The sequence below is a fragment of the Cetorhinus maximus genome, chromosome 25 (genome assembly GCF_964194155.1).
Source record: "Cetorhinus maximus chromosome 25, sCetMax3.hap1.1, whole genome shotgun sequence".
Lineage (NCBI taxonomy): Eukaryota > Metazoa > Chordata > Chondrichthyes > Lamniformes > Cetorhinidae > Cetorhinus > Cetorhinus maximus.
The window spans coordinates 37,104,607-37,129,185 of NC_135903.1; the positions used below are offsets into that span (position 1 = coordinate 37,104,607).

At 43.4% G+C, this 24,579-nt stretch overlaps 1 protein-coding gene across 1 annotated transcript in view; it reads right to left on the bottom strand.

Moving 5' to 3' along the window:
- Positions 1-1,497: 1,497 nt before the first annotated feature.
- Positions 1,498-24,579, bottom strand: part of LOC144668060 (proto-oncogene Wnt-3) — a 97,852-nt gene continuing 74,770 nt past the window's right edge. Inside the window, exon 4 of the mRNA XM_078529820.1 lies at positions 1,498-4,108. Coding sequence (XP_078385946.1) covers positions 3,629-4,108 — 480 coding nt within the window. The 3' untranslated portion in view covers positions 1,498-3,628. The remainder of the gene's footprint in view (positions 4,109-24,579) is intronic.

A 24,579-nucleotide genomic window follows, 5' to 3' on the forward strand; every position in this document is an offset into this window, starting at 1 on the left:
CCTCTGTCACCTCAGACAAATATTGGGCATCTCCTGACAGGACAGAGTGCTGAGCATGGAAGTACACCAACATGCAGGGACCCCAGCATGTTTACCCTCTAGTCAGTGGCGACTCTGTTGGCTGGGTCATGTGCACCGAATAGATGGCAGCCTTATGCTCAAAGACAAGCTTTGTGGTGAACTTGCTATTGGAAGAAGACCAACAGGTTGCCCATGTCTGTAATACAAGGATGTCTGCAAGCAAGACCTCAAGTTGCCCCGGATCAGAGTCAATGTATTGTCCTTGCTGCTGACAGGGGTGCCTGGAGACAGGCAGTTAGGAAGGAAGCAGAGGGCAAAAGAAATGTCCAGATGGCAGAAAAGAGAGCCTAGCGGAAGCAAAAAACATCAGTTGAACTCGTGCCAACGCCATTCATCTGTGCCAGCTGCAAAAGAGACCATCGCTCACAAGTATGCCTCTACAGCCACAACAATGATCCATCAGAAGTGACATACATCCCGGACGCAGTCCATCATTCCCAGACGGGTGACAGATGGATGCCTAACTACTACTAGCTGTGAGCTACAGTAATATTTCAGAATTGATTTCAACCTTGAAAGAGGAACAGTTGAACCATTGGCTTCTTGGATACTAACTTTCAGTGAATGACAAGGTGCTATTTATTGATGACAATAAGATCCATGACATTTACTGACTCTACTTGCTGAAGGAGAGTCAATTCAGGGTCAGTATTTATATAGCCTAGGGGTTTTTCCCAGAGGGTTCCCCCCACTCTCCAACCCCCAAACCCCCCATGACCTTGGAGCCCCTCCCAGGAGATTATATGTCATTATTAATCATTATTACATATCATTACATGATGATCCAGGCATCAGGAGAGTGGGACAAGTTTATTGGGTGAGCTGGACTTTAGATGTTAAAATCATGGTTGCTTTAATAGATGAATGTATGGACAAGGGCTAGAAATTACCAAATTTTTTTTTAAAAATCCAACTGGTTCACTAATATCCTTCAAGGGGATGCACCTGATCTGGTCTACCAGTGATTCCAATCCCACACCACTTGGTTGACTTAATATACCCTCAGGGAAATTGGGATGTATGGTATATACTGCCTGGACAGTGTCATCCAACATCCCAAAAAAACATTAAAACAATACATAGTCACAAGGTCCCAGTTTGATCAACAGCGCTGCATGAACTGATCCCAGTCAGGATTGCTGCTCCTGGTTGCCTCATATTGATACTTGCACATGGGGGTAAATAAGGACAGGGACTCAGCTGTAATACCTTCCTGGTCAACTAACCCGCTGACACTCACTGTCTACCTCAGATGCAAAGAATCTTCAGCAAGGGCAGCCAGCAGCAGTGGGACCATACAACAGTGGGAATTAATATCTGCTTGAGCAGAGTGGCAAAAGAGAAAGACAGATTTAAAATCATAATCAGTGAATATGAGTTCTCAGGTAAAAAAGGACAGCACACCAGTGTACACTACATGAATAAATTTTATTTCTTTGTTGGTAGCTATTTCTAACACTAAGAGAAGAATATGTACACTGAGTGACAGGAGAGATTATACATTTAACATCTGCTTCCGAAGAGCTGACTGTGGGTCCTGCGCTGTGAAGCATGACAGTAAATGTAGATCACACTGCCTTCAAGCCACCTTGGCAAGTTTATAAACTAGAAACAGCAGATAAGACACTTTCTGCAAATATATAATCTCAGTTGAGTCATATATATACACATTGTGCAATAAATAATTATAAAAACATAGGCTTTAAGAATATAAAATCAAAGGGTCAAACATCTAATTTGTACAAAACTTTGGATATAGCAACTTGCAATACAGGTTCAACTGGAGCTAGTAATTCCAGGCTACAAGGTAGAAAAATGCTATGATAAATACTGCAGGCTTTTAATTAATTTTTAGAGCACAGGATGTCAACGCCCATTGCTTGAAGTAACTACTCACTCATCCTGGGAAAGGTATCCATGGGGCTCTACAATGAATTCCCACCTTGCTTCTTTATCTTATCCCATCTTTTTTCTTTCACAGAAAGAAGGCACATTGTATGTAAGTAAAATTACTCTTAAGTCGGTGGTGGATCAGGGTCCCTGTAAAGGAGGAAGTCATGTCCACATCAGCTGGATATGGCCAACAGATCCACTCAAACCTCAACTTTCAATCATTTTGATAAAGGTCTGATTGGGAGGTGAGAAGTACAGGTAGTATTAATACTTATATCAGGCGTGGTGTGTGATACAGTCACCATCCTAAAGAACTAGGAAGCTTTGTTACAAGGATCTTGTCTGATATCTTATGACTTGGGGATGGAATAAATGTAGAGCTGGAGGACTAAGCTGTTAATACAATGTTAATACTTCAGCTTGTATCTGCAGCCAACTAGTCACGTGGGATATTGCAGACTGGAAAGGATTCTGGGGATTGTAGTCTTTACTCTGAAGTTTGAAGGGATTTGAATTCAGAAATGCACAAGTTACTTTAAGATTGAAAGCATTAGATCATAAACTAGTTTGGGACTGACTTAAAAATGCAGTGTCGTCAGCGTGTTGAAAACCAATAGTTCAAACACTCGCCATTCTGGGGTAGTTTGTTGCAATTTAGATCATTATATAGATAAATATTTCTTTGATATTTTCATAGGTAAAAGCTCTTCTGTGAAGGTTAGGTGACTTTTCTACAAATGCCTTTACTATAGAAATGCAAAAGTTTAACATATCCACCAGCATCCTTTATATCCTCCCTAGAGCTTCCCGATAATCCTGATGACACTTCTTAAATTTATTGTGTATATGTTTACATCAATGTGCATGTCATTTATAAACACTAGTGGTTCCTTCCATCTCTTTCATCTCTGTCCCAATGGCAAGCCTGAATCCCAGGGAAGATCACATTCCGGTAGGATTTCCATTTGTTTGTCAGTTCTGGGATGGGAAACATAAAACAATCTAGTCCAACTTGAGATCCACACAAATACTGAATAGTGCTGGAGAGTCGTGACTCTCACCCCATCTATTGAGCAGGTTGCCATTTCGATTGGGCCAAGCTACAGCATTACATAATTGTTATAGCTACAGAAACACCTACAACATCGCTGAATCTGTTGGCAACAGCAAAGTGCCAGGGTGCACAAGTGTAACAGCCACATGGAAAAGTGGAAGGGTGGGAGACATAAAATGAAAAGTTATTGTACCAGAGGAAAGTGTGGGATATTATGTAAATTTAAAAATTACTGGAAATGTTTGCTCATTTTCTCATCAGTCATAATAAATGACAATCCGCAATTTCAAGTTGAGAGCAAGTAGTCCCAACATACCAGTTTTTGGATCAAATAATAATTTGACTTCTCTATTTTCTACTATGAGCTTTTTGGTTCAAAGTAAGTTTCTCTTTAAGCTAGAAAGCCCTACTTGCTCCGAAGAGAAATTGAATAGATTGGTGAAAAGACTACATTCCCCAGAATTCATTTCTGCAATGTACATGCACAGTAAAGTGCACAATTTTTGTTTATCCCCAACAATGACTGGAAGGTTCCAGGTTGTGTGACTTTATTTGTGTGTGTGTGTGTGTGTGTCTGTGTTTGTGTTTGTGTGTGTCCTGTTATTTGCATGTATGTACATCGTACACTCGAATGCACTCCTGACAACTGACATAGCAGCACCAGTGGAATATGCAGTGACATTTTTCCTTGCGTTTCTCCGTCCTGGTGTTATGTCCACGGCCACAGCAGAGCAAATCACAGCCATCGATCCCATGAGAAGTGACGTTGCAGATCCTGTCCCTGGTCCCAAAGGAGCCCGTCTCGGCATTTGGCTCGCAAAAGTTTGGCGAATTTTCATAGTACACAAGGTCACGCTCGGTTGGGGGCTTAAAGAGCTCATATTTGGCACGGAGAGTCTCCACCCAACCCCGAGACTCCCTGTGCTTCTCCACCACCATCTCGGACGCACTGTCATATTTGTCCTTCAGATAGTCCCCGATGACCCGGAAGTCTGGCTGTGCCCACCAGCATGTCTTCACCTCGCAGCTCCCGGACAAACCATGACACTTGCATTTTAGGTGCATGTGATCCAGTATTGACTGCAACAGTAATCAAGAAACACAATTAGTGAACACTAGTTAGGACTGTGCAGTAATACTCTGTTATATCTATACGTGTCTTGCACGAAAATGTTCTTTAATATCAACTTACCTGATATTACATCTATTAACACTTCCTGCCTACAAAACTTTACTTGTTGATAAGTTCCAATCATGCTTTTGAGTCAACATTTTCCATTATAAAATCATTTTTCCACATTTATAATGGCACCAACTCTGCTAGCACTGTAGTGTCTCAACGGTAGAGCCCCCAGCAGAGAGATTCCTTTACTTCCCAAATCCCAGTAAATTTTGTTACTCAACTGTAAATTGCAAAACAAAATTAAAGAATTATATAAAATAACCATGGAATATGGGAGCTTAAAATGGGTCTTTAATTATCTCTTTATACCCTTGTCCAATATCTGCCCATCAGGAAATCCTGCTCCCCAAATGCATGCAGGGAGATCATTATTTTTCATTCATGGAATGTGGGCATCACACTGAAAAGCATTTATATTTCCCATCCCTAACTGACTCAAGAAGGTGATGGAGAGCTGCCTTCTTGAACCGCTGCAGTCCTTGTAAAGGTTAGGGAGCTAGTTTCAGATTTTGATCCAATGACAATAAAAGAATAGCGATATGTTTTCAATCAGGATGGTGAGTGACTTGGAGGGGAACTTCCAGGTGGTGCTGTTCCCATGTGTCTACTGCCCTTGTCTTTCTAGATGGTAGTGGTCATGGGTTTGGAAGGTGCTGTCTAAGGAGCCTTGGTGAATTCCTGCAGTCCATCTTGTAGATGGTGCACACTGCTGCTACTGTGCATCAGTGATGGAGGGAGTGAATGTTTGTGGATGTGGTACCAATCAAGTGGGCTGCTTTAACATGAACGGTGTCAAGCTTCTTGAGTGTTGTAGGAGCTGCACTCATCCAGGCAAGCGGGGAGTATTCCATCATACCCCTGACTTGTGCCTTGTAGATGGTGGACAGGCTTTGGGAAGTCAGGAGGTGAGTTACTCATTGCAGGATTCCTAGCCGCTGACCTGCTCTTGTAGCCACAGTATTTATATGGCTAGTCCAGTTCAGTTTTTGGTCAATGGTAACCCTCAGGATGTTGATAGTGAGGGATTCAGTGAATGCCATTGAATGTCAAGGGGCGATGGTTGGATTCTCTTTTGCTGGAGATGGTCATTGCCTGACACTTGTGTGGCACGAATGTTACTTGCCACTTGTCAGCCCAAGCCTGGATATTGTCCAGGTTTTGCTGCATTTGGACATGGATTGCTTCAGTATCTGAGGAGTCGCGAATGGTGCTGAACATTGTGCAATCATCAGCGAACATCCCAACTTCTGACCTTATGATGGAAGGAAGGTCATTGATGAAGCAGCTGAAGATGGTTGGGCCAAGGACACTTCCCTGAGGAACTTCTGCAGTGATGTCCTGGAGCTGAGATGACTGACCTCCAACAACCACAACCTTGTGCTAGGTATGGCTCCAACCAGTGGAGAGTTCTCCCCCTAATTCCCATTGACTCCAGTTTTGCTAGGGCTCTCTGATGCCACACTTGCTCAAATGTTGCCTCGATGTAAAGGGCAGCCACTCTCACCTCACCTCGGGAGCTCAACTCTTTTATCCATGTTTGAACCAAGGCTGTAGTGAGGTCAGGAGCTGAGTGGCCCTGGCAGAACCTAAACTGAGCATCAGTAAGCAGGTTATTGCTAAGCAAGTGCCACTTGATAGCACTGTTGATGAACCCTTCCATTACTTTACTGATGATCGAGAGTAGTTTGATGGGGCGGTAATCGGCCGGGTTGGATTTGTCCTGCTTTTTGTGTACAGGACATACCTGGGCAACTTTGCATATAGCTGGTTAGATGCCAGTGTGGTAGCTGTACTGGAACAGCTTGGCTAGGGGCATGGCAAGCCCTGGAGCACAAGTCTTCAGTATGATTGCCAGGATATTGTCAGGACCCATAGCCTTTGCAGTATCCTTCAGCCGTTTCTTGATATCACATGGAGTGAATTGAATTGGCTGGAGGCTGGCATCTGTGATGCTGGGGATCTCCGGAGGAGGCCAAGATGGATCATCCACTTGACACTTCTGGCTGAAGATTGTAGCAAATGCTTCAGCTTTATCTTTTGCACTGTTGTGCTGGGCTCCCCCATCATTGAGGATGGGGATATTTGTGGAGCCTCCTCCTCCAGTGAGTTGTTTAATTGTCCACCACCATTCATGGCTGGATATGGCAGGACTGGAGAGCTTAGATCTGATCCATTGGTTGTGGGATCGCTTAGCTCTGTCTAACACTTGCTGTTAATGCTGTTTGGCACGCAGGTAGTCCTGTACTATAGCGTCACCAGGTTGTCACCTCATTTTTAGGTATGCCTGGTGCTGCTCCTGGAGTTCATCTCCACGACATCTGTGTGGTAGTCACTCCTATTGATACTGTCATGGACAGATGCATCTGCGGCAGGCAGGTTGGTGAGGAAAAGGTCAAGTATGTTTTTCCCTCTTGCTGGTTCCCCCACCACCTGCCTCAGACCCAGTCTAGCGGTTATGTCCTTTAGGACTCAGCTAGCTCGGTCAGTGGTGGTGCTACTGAGCTACTCTTAGTGATGGACATTGAAGTCCCCAACCCAGAGTACATTCTGCACCCTTGCCAGCGCTGCACATTTTTATTGAATTCAAACTCCACCATCTGTCCTGGAGGGATTCGAACCCAAGTCCCCAGAGCATTACCTTGGGTCTCTGGATTATTAGTCCAGCAACAATACCACTGTGCCATCGCCTCCCCCTTCAATACTATAGCCGGGATGTTATCACATGGAGTGAAAAGATGCCTGAAGACCTGTGATGCTGGGGTCCTCAGGAGGAGACAGAAATGGATAAGAGCACAAGAAATCGGAGCAAGGGTAGACCATACGGCCTATCGAATCTGCTCCACCATTCAATATGACCATGGCTGTTCTCAGGCTTCAACTCCGCTTTCCCACTTGCTCCCCATATCCCTTGATTTCCTGAGAGACCAAAAATCTGTCAATCCCGGCCTTAAATCTATTCAACGATGGTGCATCCACAATCCTCTGGGGCAGAAAATTTCAAAGTTTCACAATCCTTTCAGTGAAGAAATTTCTCCTCATCTCAGTCTTCAGTGATCGGCCTGAAACTTGCCTCATTGTTATAAATTCATCAGCCAGAGGAAACAACCTCTCAGCATCTACCCTGTCAAGCTCCTTCATAACCTTGAATGTTGCAATGAGGTCATATCTCATTCCTCTAGACTTCAGAGAATATAGACCCAATTTACCCAGTCTCAGCATAGGACCACCCTCGCTCATCCCAGGACTCAATCTAGTGAGCCTTTGCTATACTGCCTCCAATACAAGTATATCCTTCCTTAAATATAGAGACCAAAATTACACACAGTATTCCAGGTGGTCTCACTAAAGCCAGGTACAATTGTAGCAAGACTTCTTTATTCTTGTACTCCAATCCCCTTGCAGTAAAGGCCAACATGCCATTTGCTTTCCTAATTGTTTGCTGTACTTGCATGCTAACATTTTGTGTTCCTCATACAAGTTCACCCTAGAATCTCTGAACATCAACATTTACTAGTTTCACATATTTTTAAAAAAATTTTGCTTTTCTATTTTTACAACCAAATGTGAATAATCTCACACTTCCCCACATTATATTCTACCTGCCACCTAGTTGCCCACTCACCTAACCTGTCAATATCTCCGTGCAGCCTTTTTGTGTCTCCCCACAGCTTGAACTCCCACCTAGCTTCGTATTGTCAGCAAATTTAGATACATTACTCCCTGTCTCTTCGTCTAAATTAATATAGATTCTAAATAGCAGAGCCCCAGCACTAATCCTTGTGGCAGTCCATGAGTTACAGCCTGACAACTTGAAAATGTCCATTTATCTCTACTCTCTGCTTCCAGTCCATTAAGCAATCCTCAATCCATACTAATATATCATCCCCCCAACTCCATGAGTCCTCTTGCCTAATAATCTTTTTATGTGGCACCTCATCAAATCCCTTCTGGAAATCCAAGTATGTTACATTTACTGGTTCCCCTTTATCTACCCTACTAGTTACCTCAAAAAACTCTAATAAATTTGACAAACAGGAATTCCCTTTCATAACACCATGTTGACTTGCTTTAATCATACTCTGCTTTTTTAAGTACACTGTTAAGACTTCCTTCACAATAGATTCCAGCACTTTCCTGATCACTGATGTCAGGCTAACTGGCCTGTAGTTCCCTATTTTTCTCTCCCTCCTTTCTTGAATAGCAGAGTTACATTTGCTAGCATCCATTCCAGAGTCTAGGGGATTTTGGACAATCATGGCCAGTATCCAGTATCTCTGTAGCTATCTTTTTTTAGAACTCTAGGATGTAGGCCATCAAGTCCTGGGGATTTGTCAGATTTTAGTCCCTTGAGTTTCTCCAGTGCTTTTTCTCTGCTGATATTAAATCACCTTAATTTCCTCACTCTTATTAGCCCCTAGGTTACCCTCTATTTCTGGTATATAATTTGTGTCTTCTACTGAGAAGACAGGCACAAAATATTTGTTCAATGTCTCGCCATTTCCTCATTCCCCATGTTAACTTATCCTGCCTCTGCTTCTGAGGGACTAACATTTACTTTAGTTACTCTCTTCCTTTTCATATACTTGTAAAAACTCTTACAATCTGTTTTCATATTCCTGGCTAGTTTATTCTCATATTCTATTTTTTCCCCTTTATATCACTTTTTTGGTGGCCCTTTTTTTGGTTTCTAAAACACTACCAATGCTCAGGCTTACTACTATTCTTTGCAACATTATAAGTCTCTTTTAATCTAATACTAACCTGAACTTCCTTAGCTTAAGCCATGGATGGATCTTCCTTCCTGAGTTTTTATTTTTCAAAGCAATGCATTTTTGTTGAACATTTTGAATTGTTTCTTGAAATGTTTCCCACTGTTTATTTACCTCCATAGCTTTTAGTCTATTTACCCAATCAGCCATAGCCAGCTCTCCCTTCATACCTTTGTAATTGGCATGGTCACCTTGTAGCCATTTCTCTACAATAGTGATAAGATCTAAGCCATTTATCTCAATTTGTGTCTATCTTATTGCAAATGCTCCATGCATTCAGATAAATTTACTTCAATTTTTTTTTACTACTATTCCTTGCATGGACCTTACTCTCTTATACACTATTGCAGTTAAACTCTGTCCTTTCCTATCCCACTCAACTTATCTTCACCCACATCAATACACTTTTCTGTTGCCTCAACTTATATCCTTGGATTTCTAAATCTTTCTTCAACCGAACCCTTCTCCTCCCATGGTTAGTTTAAAGATGTGTTTGCTTACTCTGACGTTATTTGCTGGTATATTTTAGTATGTTCTTTCCCTTCCTGTCACATACTGGTTATCATTATCTGCATCATACCCCTGCTCTATTGCCTTGACCTTTCTCTTTAACTTTCCAAATATCGCCCCATGTAAAACCTCCCCCCGCCAACCCCCACTATTTAGTTTAAAACCCTCTCCACAGCCCTAATTATAAGACTAGCCAGGACACTGCCCCAGTGGTTCAGGTGAAGGCCATCCCAATAGTGCAGCTCCCTCTTTCCTCAGTACTGGTGCCAGTGCCTCATGAGTTCAAATCATTTCTCCCACACCAATCTTTGAGCCATGCATTCAACTCTCTAATCTTATTTATCCTATGCCAATTTGCTCATGGCTCAGGTAGTAATCCAAATATTATTACCTTTGTGGTTCTTCTTTTTAATTTAGCCTCTAGCTGCTTGTATTCCCTCAGCAGACCTCTTCCTTAATCCTACCTATGTCATTCTTAGCCACATGCACCACGGAAACTGGATTCTTCCTCTCCCACTCCAAGTTTCTCTCCAGTCCTGTGGAGATGTCCTTAACTTTGGCACCGGGTATGCAACACAGCCTTTGGGACTCAGGCTCTTGACTGCAAGGAACAATATCTATCCCCCTAACTGTACTGATCCCCCTACTACATTCCTTTTTATCCCGCCCCCCCCCCCCCACCCTGCCCTTGAATGGGACCCTGCACTATGGTGCCATGGTCAGTTTGTTCACCTACCCTGCAGTGCCTGCTATCATCCACACAAGCCGCATGAACCTCAAACATATTGGACAATTGGAGAGGCTGAAGCTCCTCCAATGCTATCTTCTGGGCCCCCATACCTGCCTCACTTACACACCCTCCTGCCACTGACCACGGACCAAATCAGAAGCACCTAACCTAATGGGTGTGACTGTCTCCTAGAACAAAGTATCCAGTTCGCTTTCCCCATCCCTGATACATCACAGTGTTTGAAGCTCGGGCTCCAGATCATCAACTCTGAGCTGTAGGCACTTACTGTGGATGTGTTGCCGTGGTTCATGGGGGTGTCACCACATCCCACATACTACAGCTGCAATACAGCACCTGCTTGCCATATTTATTGTGTGTTATTTAACTAATTAGGTTTCAAGTTTAGAAATATTACTCAACCGTTATCTGCAGTTATATTAAGTAGTTTACCTAGTTAAGCTCTAAATTTAATACAATACTTATATCTCCCCAGTACCAGTTTAAACTACTGCCCCTGTTTAAAAGGATAAAACCTCAAAAGTCACCAACAAATCACCTACCTGCTCAACTAATTAATGCCTTTGAACACTCACCAGCTACTGGAGGCTGAATAAAGATATAAAAAGCAGCACCTGTTTCTTTCTCTGCAGTGAATTCCCACCTGCACCAAATTCCCAAGTTAGCACTCGTTCCCCATCATACTCAGGCCTCGTCATCTCCACTCTGTACTCCACTCAACACTTTTAGCTGAAGATGATTGCAAACGCTTCAACCTTGTCTTTTGCCCTTGCCTGCTGCGTTCTGCCATCACTGAGGATGGGGATGTTCATGGAGCCTCCCCCTCCAGTTTGATATAACTATTTGGGACTGGGCGTGAAAGGACTAAAGGGATTTATTCTTTAAATGTATTCTTTTGGCGCCATGCCAAAGATGCTAATTACCCATTTATCATTTCAACTATTACCCTGTTCCACAAACTCTAACCTGCGCTGCTAAAAGGACCTGTGTCATCCTTAAACACCTTTTGCCTTCTGACATAAATGCCCCTTTAAGGCAGGGATGTACCAAAGAATTTAATACTTTAGTTTCGCATTAGGCAAACTGCATCCACTAACTTGATCCATGGATCACAATCCGAGCTATTGGCCTGTTTAATGGCCACTGAGAAATATGATGCAGTGATAGTCTTGCATCTTAGGCGGAAGACAAATAGCCCCAATGTTGTCTTTTGACCCCAATAGTGCAACTTCATAGCTAGACAACAGGAGGCACAATATGAACGATCTGCAATGCCAGCTCTCCCTCCCTGAGGAATACCACATTTTTCCATGGCAGTTGAACCCTCAGCTCACCTGGCACTGCCAATCCTCACTCAGCCACAACGAGGGTTGCCAACTCTGGTTGGACATATTCCAGGAGATGTCATCACATGACTTCCCACCTTCAACTGCCCTCTCCCAGACTCCTGCTGTTGGTCACCCAACATGTCAATCATCACAGAGCTCTGCCTTCCCATGGCTTTCCAATGTGTCCCGGTTTTGACTTTTGAAAATCTGGTCACTCTATGATTGGATGATATTTGTCTGTCAGTGAAACAGCCTCTTTTCCCCATCCCCGATGTTTTTTTTATAGCTAGCGAACAAAAGTGTTCAACGAAAATACAATTTTTAAAATGCCCCTATGATTTTTTTCCCTTGGAAGTCTGTCTTGAATCCTGAAGGATTGGCAACCCTAGCCACACCTGATAAATTTAGGAGATTCTTAATCCATGCCCTCCTGGCTTAGACAAAAGTCCTTACTGCATGAGACCAACATATGTAACTTTTATCAGCTGAACTCTTCATGGACTCTGGAAAAGGCCAACAATAATTGAGAATGCAACATTTTCCATAGAACCACACAGAAATGACACCATAGAAACGGGGCCCTCACTCCAGCAAGACTCTGCTGGTGTTTTTCCTCCAACCTGTGGCCATAGACCAGATGAGAGTATAATTGAAAAGGGAAATTATTGATAGAAGCACAAATTTCTTTGGAAAATTATGATTTCTTTTAACAGGAACTAGCTACGTAGACTTAATGTGAATACTATGGAAATGTGCCTCTGCATTTCAGCAATTCTTCTGTATAATATGGAAAAGACACCTTTTTTCCCTTTGTTCCCATAACCAAGAATGGCCAGTGTCACATTTTCCAGTGTCACATTTTGGATGAGCTCATGACCACCCAAGAAGCCATCAGTGCCAGACAATCATGGGTCCAACAAAGCAATTGAAGTCTGCTGTCTGAAGTGAAAGGAAACGGCATTCAGAAGGAATAGGGATCAAATATTTTATATACTATACGCATAGCTTACAGGCTACCAGTGAATTATTTGAGGAAAGAGTGAGAAATGTTTGGTTGGATAGCTCTTTCAAAGAGTCTACACGGACACAATGGGCCAAATAGTCTCTTCTGTGTATAAGATTCTTTGTGATCTCCCATAGGACACTGATATGGACTAATATGTCTGATAGTGACATTGTGACAGGTACACATACAACCCCCAATCTAACAGAGGCTTCCCACAGTTTTTTTTTTCATGGCAACATGTAAGTCTATGTTGGAAGGAATGGGTTTGATGGGCTGAATGGCCTTTCCCTGTTCCATTCTTTCTTACACTCTTGGATCACTGGACCACTTGTTTCTGTTCCTAAACTGATTGACAGTATGTCAACCTGAAGTGTTCATGTTCATCAGGGTACTGTCAATAATGAACAAAATGCATGTGATATCAGAACAAAGCAAAAGAATAAAAACACTAGGAATGCAAATAGCAGAAAATTAACCTGTTCTGACATAAAGATATGTAATTTGGAAATATTTGATTTTCAAAAAAGATGTAGAAATAAGATAATTTGCAGATGTAGTAATTTTAAATTTGTGTGATGAAAATACATTGGGCACCTTTGTACACAAATCTTGCTTCATGTAACCTTAGGAGTTGCAAAATGCTGCTACATTTCCACAGAATGGATCAAAGTTGGTATGTGCAATTAGATATTAGTTGTGGCTCAGTGGTAGGCTCTCACCTGAGCCAGTGGGTCGTGAGTTCAATCCCACTCCAAAGACTTGAGCATAGAATCTTGCTTGGCATTCTAGTGCAGTACTGCGCTGAGGGAATGCTGCACTATTGGAGATGCCATCTTTTGGCTGAGATGTTAAACTGAGACCTATCTGCCCTCTCAAGTTCTCCCTGGTGACATAGCCACTACTTGTACCTCAACCGACATAAATAAAATGATGAGCTAGTCACTTTAGTTCCTCCTGAGGTTGTAAAAGATGCTATATTTCTTTTTTCTTTATTAAAGGAGTAGAAAAAGACTTGTAAACATTGTGTGCATAATATATAATATATTTATACACCAAGTTATTGTCAGCAATCTTTCATATTGATATCACATACATAGATGCAAATGTGCAAGGATAGGCATGATATGAATGCTTGTAGAAGATCCTGGGGAGTATTTTCATGCCTGTGTCTTGGGGCTGCTGCTAATGTAGTCTTGGTAGGTTGCGGAGAATGGGGTTTATTGTTATCTCTTCTCCTGTTTTCTAATGACAGGTATGATAATGCACAATAACCATGAAAGAGTGTTGTACATTTGCATTTCTCTTTTGGAAATTAAAGATGCAGATAGATTTATGGTTTCAGTGCTTGAGACTGTTTCTTTATTGAAGATGAGGCAAGCAACTCCATAATCTGTTGAAATGTGAAAGTGAGAAATGAAATGTGGTGGTATGTTTACAATAATTGGTGCTTTTACCTATACTAGCAGTCCCACCCTCCAATGCACAAACATCGACTAGGTTGCTGACAAGAGGCGCCCCTTCTGTTCTGTAGCTCTGTGCAAACATGCTTGTGAGGTCTGAGTCAGGAGGGAATTGAAGGATACAAATTGGATATGGGCCAAGAGTGTGGTCAGGCTGCCTGAACAGCATTTGAAATATAATACAAAAAAAAGAATGCCTTGCATTGATATGACATCTTCCATGAGCTCAGATTGCTACAAAGCACTTTACAGCCAAAGAATTACTTTTGAATTATTGCCCACTGTGGTAATAGCAGAAATAGAAGAGCCAATTTATGCAAAGCAAGTCCCAAAAACAACTTCTTCAGGTTCCTCCCACTTGAGGAGGGTTCGATGTAATGCCAGTCACTTCCACCGGTGCTTCCTGATAACTCATGTTTGCCTGTTCCTTGCTATGGGACCTGTACACGCGGGACAGTCTACATCTGAACCAGAGCAGGACTAACATCTTTGCGGGTGGGTTTGCTAGTGCTGTTGGGTGGAGTTTAAACTAATTCGGCAGGGGGAGGGGACACAGAATGTTAGGAGAATAGGGGCACATCATAATACCGTAAAACAATCAAGTCAGAGGGAGTACAGCTGCAATGAGCTTCAAGGGAGTAAGGCAAGGCTGGTTGGCCTCTACTTTAATGCCAGGAGTATTACAGGTAAAATGGATGAGTTAAGGGTGAGGATTGACATGTGGAATTGTGATATAGTAGCCATCACTGAGACGTGGTTGAGGGAAGGGCAGGATTGGCAGCTCAACATTCCGAGATATAGAATCTTCAGGCGAGACAGGGGAGGGGGTAAAAGAGGAGGAGGCATTGCATTATTAGTTAAGGAGTCAGTTACTGCATTAAGGAGAGATGATACCTTGGAGGGGACATCGAATGAAGCTTTGTGGGTAGAGCTTAGGAATAAAAAAGGGGCAGCCACATTGTTAGGTGTTTATTATAGGCCCCTAGATAGTCAGTGGGAGATTGAGGAGCAAATATGTGCACAATTTGTGGAGGTGTGTAAAAACAATAACAATAGGGTAATTATATTAGGTGATTTCAACTTTCCCAACATTAAATGGGATAGACATAGTGTTAAGGGCTTGGATGGAGTGGATTTCTTGAAATGTGTACAGGAGAACATTTTAGGTCAATATGTAGAGGGTCCAACAAGGGACGGCGCAGTGTTGGACCTAATTCTGGGGAATGAAGCCAGACAGGTGGCTGAGGTGGTGGTGGGGGAGCATTTTAGCGATAGCGACCACAACATGGTACAGTTTAAGTTTGTTATGGACAAAGAAATTGACAAGTTGCAAAAAAATGTTTTGGATTGGTGGAGAGTGGATTTTAGTAAAATAAGGCAGGATCTGGCCAAGGTAGACTGGGAACAGTTACTTGTGGGGAAATCTACAGAGGAACAGTGGGGGGCGTTCAAAAAGGAAATGGGGAGGGTACAGGCTGAACATGTTCCCTCTAGGGTGATAGGAAGGAGTAACAAGCCCAGAGAACCATGGATGACCAGAGATATTCAGGTTATGATGAGAAGGAAAAGAGAGGCTTTTAGCAGGTACAAGGGAAGTAAATCAGCAGAGGCATTAGTGGAGTACAGAAAGTGCAGGGTGGAGCTTAAGAAAGCAATTAGGAGAGCAAAGAGGGGATATGAGAAAGCTCTGGCTGGTAAAAGTAGGGAAAATCCCAAGATATTCTATAAGTATATCAATGGTAAGAGGATAACCAGGGAAAGAGTAGGGCTCATAAGGGACCAAGGGGGCAATCTATGGGTGGAGCCAGAGGACATTGCTAGATTGTTGAATGAATACTTCACATCTGTCTTCACCCAAGAGAATGAGCATGAAGGTATCGAACTCGGGGAGAGAGACTCCGAGGTTCTTAAGCAAATTGACATAGGGAGTGACAAGGTATTAGAGGTGTTGGCAGGCTTAAAAGTGGACAAATCTCCAGGTCCAGATGATTTGTGTCCCAGACTGCTGAGGGAGGCAAGGGAGGAGATCGCAGGGGCTCTGACCCAAATTTTTAATCCCTCTCTGGTCACAGGGGAGGTGCCAGAGGACTGGAGAACAGCTAATGTGGTTCCGCTATTTAAGAAGGGTTGTCGATATAAGCCAGGGAACTACAGGCCAGTGAGTCTCACATCAGTGGTAGGGAAACTATTGGAGGAAGTTCTTAAGGAGAGTATCTATCTCCACTTGGAGAGGCAAAGTTTGATCAGGGATAGTCAGCATGGCTTTGTCAGAGGGAGGTCATGCCTATCAAATTTGACTGAATTTTTTGAGGAAGTGACCAGGTGTGTAGATGAGGGTAGTGCAGTTGATGTAGTTCATATGGATTTCAGCAAAGCCTTTGACAAGGTCCCACATGGGAGACTTATAAAGAAGGCAAATGCACATGGGATACAGGGTAATTTGATAAGGTGGATTCAAAATTGGCTTAGTTGTAGGAGGCAGAGGTTGATGACAAAAGGATGCTTTAGTGACTGGAAGCCAGTGTCCAGTAGCATACCACAGGGATCTGTGCTGGGTCCCCTATTATTTGTCATTTATATAAACAACATAGATGACTATGTGGGGGGTAGGATTAGTAAATTTGCGGATGACACAAAGATTGGCCGAGTGGTTAACAGTGAGGTTGAATGTTTTGGGATACAGGAAGATATTGACGGGATGGTCAAATGGGCAGATAAGTGGCAGATGGAATTTAACGCTGAAAAGTGTGAGGTGATACACTTTGGAAGGAGTAATTTGACAAGGAAGTATTCAATAAACGGCATGACACTAGGAAGTTCTGAGGAACAAAGGGACCTTGGCGTGTGTGTCCATAGATCTCTGAAGGCAGAGGGGCATGTTAGTGGGGTGGTGAAAAAGGCATATGGGACACTTGCCTTTATCAATCGAGGCATAGATTACAAAAGTAGGGAGGTCATGTTGGAGTTGTATAGGACATAAGTGAGGCCACAGCTGGAGTACTGTGTGTAGTTCTGGTCGCCACATTATAGGAAGGATGTGATTGCACTGGAGGGGGTGCAGAGGAGATTCACCAGGATGTTGCCTGGGATGAAACATTTGAGTTATGAAGAGAGGTTGGATAGACTTGTGTTGTTTTCGTTGGAGCAGAGAAGACTGAGGGGCGACCTGATCGAGGTGTACAAGATAATGAGGGGCATGGACAGGATAGATAGGGAGCAGCTGTTCCCCTTAGTTGAAGGGTCAGTCACAAGGGGTCATAAGTTCAAGGTGAGGGGCAGGAGGTTTAGAGGGGATGTGAGGAAAAACTTTTTTACCCAGAGGGTGGTGACGGTCTGGAATGCACTGCCTGGGAGGGTGGTGGAGGCAGGTTGCCTCACATCCTTTAAAAAGTACCTGGATGAGCACTTGGCACATCATAACATTCAAGGCTATGGGGCCAAGTGCTGGTAAATGGGATTAGGTAGGTAGGTCAGGTGTTTCTCACGTGTCGGTGCAGACTCGATGGCCGAAGGGCCTCTTCTGCACTGTGATTCTGTGATTCTGTGAACATTCAGGCATGGGCTGATTAGTGGCAAGTAATATTTCTCCACACAAGTGCCAGGCAATGACCATCTCCAACAAGAGAGAATATATCCACTGTCCCTTGACATTCTAGGCATTACCATTGCTGAATCCTCCACTGTCAACACCCTGGGGGTTACAATTGACCAGAAACTTAACTTGGTAAGCTATATAAGAGCAGGTCAGAGGCTGGGAATTCTGTGGTGATTAACTTCCCTCCTGATTCCCCAAAACCTGTCCAACATCTACAAGACACAAGTCAGGAGTGTGATGGAATACTCTCCACTTTCCTGCATGAGTGCAGCTCCAACAACACTCAAGAGGTTCAACACCAACCAAGACAACGCAGCCCACTTGATTGACACCCCATCTACCACCATCAACATTCACTTCCTCCACCACTGGCATGCAGTGGCAGCAGCGGGTACCATCTACAAGATGCACTCCAACAACTTGCCAAGGCTCCTTCGAAGGCACCTTCCAAAGCTTCAATCTCTACCACCTAGAAGGATAAGGGCAGCAGATGCATGGGAACACCACCACCTGCAAGCTCCCCTCCAAGCCACAACCCAGCCTGACTTGGAACTATATTGCCAATCCTTCACTGTCGCTGGGTTAAAATTCTGGAACTCCTTTCCTAACAGCAGTGTGGATGTACCGCCACCACCTTCTCAAGGGCAATAAGGGATGGGCATTAAACACTAACCATGCCGGCAACACTCACATCACACAAACAAATAAAATAAAACTTCACATGTGCACCCACACTCGCACCAATACTCACTATCGGACACACATTAACACCCACACCAACATTCATACTCAGCTCAGACTCACTCACACTCATATTCACTCCCACACTCACACTCACACTCACAATGTCATAAAAACTCATGTCCACTCAGACCTACACTCACACACACACTTCAGCCACACTCACAACCACATAAATATTCAAACCCACACCAGTGCCCATAATTGTGACCAGTGCCACACTCACCCTTGAGTCTACACCCCACTCACACCGACACTTGCACCACAGCCAATGTTCCTGCTAAACCACACAGCAACCTGAAGCAAATCACATCCACACTCATATCCACACTGCACCCTCACTCACAATAGCCACACACACACACTCGTGCCTATATTCACACAACTGGGACTCACATTTGGACATTCTCACACACTCACCCACATTCACTCACACTCTCACACCCACACTCTCACACCCACACTCTCACACCCATACTCTCACACACTCACACCCACCCACAATCTCACACCCACATTCTCTCACCCACACACACACACCCACACATTCACAACCACACACTCACACACCCCCACACACTCACACACACACTCTCACACTCTCACACCCATACTCTCACCCACACACACACCCCCACACACTCACAACCACACACACACTCTCACCCACTCTCACCCACTCACACACCCCCACACACTCTCACCCACACTCACGCACAATCTCACACCCACATTCTCTCACCCACACACACACACCTACACACTCACAACCACACACTCACACACACACTCTCACCCACTCACACACCCCCACACAATCTCACCCACACTCACGCACAATCTCACACCCACATTCTCTCACCCACACACACACACCCACACACTCACAACCACACACTCACACACACACTCTCACCCACTCACACACCCCCACATACCCACGCACACACTCTCACACCCACACTCACACCCATACTCTCATCCACACACTCTCACCCACACACACACCCCCATACACTCACACACACACTCTCACACCCACAATTTCACACCTACACTCTCACATTCAACCACACTCATACACCCACACTCACTCTTCCACACTCTCACACTCACACCCTCACACTCTCGCACCTTCACAGTCTCACACCCACACTCTCACACCCACGTTCTCACACCCACGCTCTCACACCCATGCTCTCACACCCATGCTCTCACACTCACATTCTCACACTCTCACACCCACACTCACAACCACATAGAAACATAAGACTTAGGAGCAGGAGTAGGCTATTCGGCCCCTCGAGCCTGCTCTGCCATTCTATAAGATCATGACTGATCTGATTGTGGTCTCAACTCCACTTTCCTGTTTGCTCCTCATAACTCTCGACTCCCTTGTCTATCAAGAACCTGTCTAACTCAGCCTTGAGTAAATTCAATGACCCAGCCTTCACTGCTTTCTGGGGAAGAGAATTCCACAGACTACTGACCCTCAGAGAGAAAAAAATTCTCCTCATTCCCTCTTAAAAGGGACACCTCTCATTTTTAAGCCCCTTAGTTCTAGTCTTTCCCATAAGGGGAAACATCCTTTCAGCATCCACCCTGTCAAATCCCCTCAGAATCTTACATGTCTCAGGAGGACATTCTTTGAAACCCCAATGGGTATAGGCCCAGCCGGTTCAATCTTTCCTCATAAGGCAACCCCTTTATCTCAGGAATGAATCGAATGAACCTTTTCTAGTGCAACTATACCCTTTTTCAAATAAGGAGAACAAAACTGCACACAATATTCCAGATGTGGTCACACCAAGGCCCTGTACAGCTGCAGTAAAACTTCCCTACTTTTATTTTCCATTCCCCTTGCAATAATCGCCAACATTCCATTTGCCTTCTGGATCATTTGCTGTACCTGCATACGAGCTATTCCTGGTTCATGTATGAGGGCACCCAGATCTCTCTCTACCATCCAGTACTGCAATCTCTCTCCATTTAAATAATTTGCTGCTTTTCTATTCTTCCTGCCAAAGTGGACAAGTTCACATTGTCCCACATTATATTCTATCTGCCACATTTTTTTCCAGTCACTTAACTTGTTTGTATCCCTTTGCAGACTCTTTACCTCCTCTTGACAACTTACTTTCCTACCTATCTTGGCATCATCAAAAATTTAGGCCAGGATTTTCCCCTTGGTGATTTGGGGGCGGGGCCCACTCGCCGAGGGGAAAATGAGGCGGGTTGACATCGGGAGGAACCCCCGACGTCATCTTGGTCCTTTTAAATATTCACAAAGGCAGGCGGACAGTGAAATCAGCTGTCTGCCCGCCGACCTGTCAGTGGCCAATTAAGGCCATTGACAGGCTCATTAACCTTATTAAACACCCCGACTGGCCAACCTTAAGGGCAGGCCAGGAGCCCCGGCAGGCTGCAGGTTATTCATGAAACTTCATCCACTGGCGGGATGAAGTTTCATGTCCGTTTTTTAAAAATGTAATAAATTTTATGTGTTTACTGTTAACATGTCCCAACTCATGTGACATTGTCACATGAGGGGGACATGTTAATGATTTTAATATTTACCTATTTTTAGAGTTTACTTACCTGTCACGAATCTCCCTGAGACAGGACTTTGCCTCAGGGAGCAGTGTGCACTTTGACAGATGGGGAATCCCTCCACCCCCCCACAGGAAGCGCATAGCACTCCCTGTCAGGCAGGCTGCTGGGCGGGCCTTAATTGGCCCACCCACTCAAAATGGCCCCATTTCAGTGGCGGGGTGGGGCCTGCCCTCCAGGCAAGGGCTAAATTCTGCCCTTAGCTTCCATACATTCAGTCCCTTAATCCAGTCATTGATATAGATTGTAAATAGTTCAGGCCCCTGCACCAATACCTGTCCTTCAGCTTGTCATCCTGAAAATACCTTTTTATCCCTACTCTCTGCTTCCTGTTAGCTAACTAATCCTTTATCCATGCTAATATGTTCCTCCTTACACCATGTGCTTTTATCAAATGCCTTTTGGAAATTCAAAGACACCACATCTACAGGTTCCCCTTTATCCACCTTTCTTGTTACTTTCTGAAAGAGTTCTAATAAATTAGAAATCTGAAATAAAAAGTCTGATGATGACCACGAAACCATTGTCGATTACCATAAAATCCCATCTGGTTCACCAATGTCCTTTAGGGAAGGAAATCTGGACTACATGAGACTCCAGACCCACAGCAATGTGGTTGACTCTTAAATGCCCCCTGGACAAAGGCAATTAGGGATGGGCAATAAATGCTGGCCTAGCCAGCGACGCCCACATCCCATGAAGGAATAACAAAAATAGACACACCCATGGACACACAGACACACAACCATACTCATGAGCACCCACACACAGACTAACCCACAATTACACTCACACCTGCTCCCTCCCACACTCTCATAGCCACATCCAAACCCACACCCACACTTATCGCACTCAGATCCACCATCACACGCACACACATACACACCTCCATGAACTCAAGTGGACACTGACAGATACCCACAATCACATCCATACTGGTCCTGCACAAGCACTGACATTCACATTCATACCCACGCCCATATCGACATAAACCTCCACTGATACTGACCGAAAATCTCATTAGCACAATCACTCCCAATAATAACAGTCATATCCACAATCATGCTCACCATTTTGACAATGACACTAAAAATCTGCTCAGGTGCCCACCCGCACCCATCCCCACAGTAACATAAGAACAGGAGTAGGGTATTTATCCCCTCCATATACCCACCTATTCCCCTTATCCCTGAATACCTTTGGTTAACAATAATCTATCAATCTGAGTTTTAAATTTAACAATTGATCCAACATCAGTTGCCATTTGTGGAACAGAGTTCCAAATTTCCAGTACTCTGTGTTGCAGAATTGTGTTCTAATTTCACTCCTGAAAGGTCTGGTTCAAGTTTTTAGACTTTGCCCCCTAGATGTAAACTCCCCAACTAACAGAAATCGTTGCTCTCTATTGACCATATCCATTCCCCTTAATATCCCAAAAACTTTGATTAAATCACCCCTTAAACCTTCTAAATTCCAGGGAATAGAATCCTAGTTTGTGTAAACTTTTCTAATAGCTGAAAACTTGAAGTCCAGATGTCATTCTGTCAAATCTATGCTGCACTCCCTCCAAGGTTAATATATTCTTTCCAAGGTGTGGTGCCCAGGACTGTACGCAGTTCTCAAGGGGTGGTCTAATCAGGGCTTTGTATAGCTGAAACATGACTTCTACCCCTTTGTAATCTAGTCAAATTGTTTTCTGTACCTTTTCACATTTCAATTATCTGCATTCCTGGAGCTCGAAGTCTCTTTGGGCCTCACTGTTTCTAGCTTTTCACCATTTAGAATGTTTCCCTATTCTATCCTTTCTAAGTCCAGAGTGGATGACCGCACATCTGCCTACATTGAACTCCATTTTCCATATTTTTGCTTGTACATTTAATTTATCAATATCTCTTTGTAATTTTATACTTCCATCAACACTGCTTATAATATCGCCTACCTTTGTGTCAATGGTAAATGTGGATATATATCCCATCATTTATTCATTAATACAATGAATAGTTGAGGTCCTAACATGGGTCCTTGCAGGACACTAGTCATATCCAACCAATTAGTGTTCCTACCCATTATCCTTACACTCTGTCTCCTGCTGCTCAGCCAATTTCCTAATCAGGTCAATAATTTGCCCTCAATTCCATGAGCTTCTACTTTAGTTAGCAGTCTCTTATCGTGATCTGTATCAAATACCTTCTGGAAGTCTATGTAAACAACACGCATAGATATTCCCCGGCTCACTACTTCAGTCATCTCTTCAAAAAGTGCAGTCAGGTTCCTCAAGCTTTACAATTCCACGCTGGGTCTCTCCGATCAGCTGGGCATTTTCAAGGTGTTCATTCTCTCCATCCTTAATTATAGACTCGAATAATTTCATGACAACAGATGATAGGCTGATAAATTGATAAATTCCCTAGTTCCCCTCTTGCACCTTTCTTAAATAGCAGCACAATTTTCCAATCTAAAGGAACAGTTCCTGAATCGGAAGAACTTTGGAAGATTATAGCTGTGGCATCTGCATTGCCCTCAGCGACTTCCTTGAAGCCCCTGGTCTGGGAGACCTGTCACTCTGCAGTGTCATTATTTCCAGTTGTATTGTTTACATTAAATTTGTTGAACCCCTGCCACTGATTTAATAATAATTTCCTTGGCAAGTCCGGCATGCTGACCTGTTCCTCTACTGGAATTACTGATGCAAAGTCATTATTCAGCATGTCTGCCATTTCTTTATTTTCACTGACAACAGCATCATTATCAGTTTTCAAGGGACCCAGAAGAGGCTTCTGATCAGCCTGTTTTAACTAATTTTGTGTTAAGGTTGATATCTCTTGCAAGTTTCTTTTCATATTCTCTTTTTGCAGCTCTTGTTCTCTGCTCCTTTGCTGCTTATTATAACTTCCCATTTGCTCAGATCTGTACTTTTTTTTGCATTTTTGTGTGTTTTTCCTTTTAGTTTTATGTTGTCTCTTACTTCTTTAATTGTTTATTGCTATCTATTTGTAACTGTTGCCCTTTAGGAGTGTAAACTGGTTTTGTATCACCTTAAATTCTTTATTAAACACCTTCCACTGATCTGCTGTCATTTTACCCATTAACAGATTCACCCAATTTATTGCTGTCAGTCTATCTCATCCCATTGAAGTCAGCCTTATCTAAATATAGAATCTCAGTAGCTGTTTCCTGTTTCAAACACTACGTTTAACACACTCATGTTATGATCTAAATCTGCCTTATTATTTATTACCAATTCTAAAATGGCCCGCTCCCTTCTTGGTTCTAGGACATATTGTTGTGGAAAACTATCTCAGACACACTCAAGTAATTTACTCCCATTCTGACATGTGTGACTCTGCTTATCCCAATTCATATGAAAGGCAAAACTCCCCGTGAAAAGCTACTGTGCCTTTACTACTTGCTTGTCTAATCTCGGCATTTATACAAGCTACCATTTCACCATGGCTACCAGGGAGCCTATAAACAACTCCTACTACAGTCTTAAATCTCTTTCTATTTCTTTATTCTGCTCATAAAGTCTTCATTGCTGCTTACCCTCGCTTATCATTGAAGTGATTTCATCCTTAATAACTAAGGCTACTTCTTCCCCTCT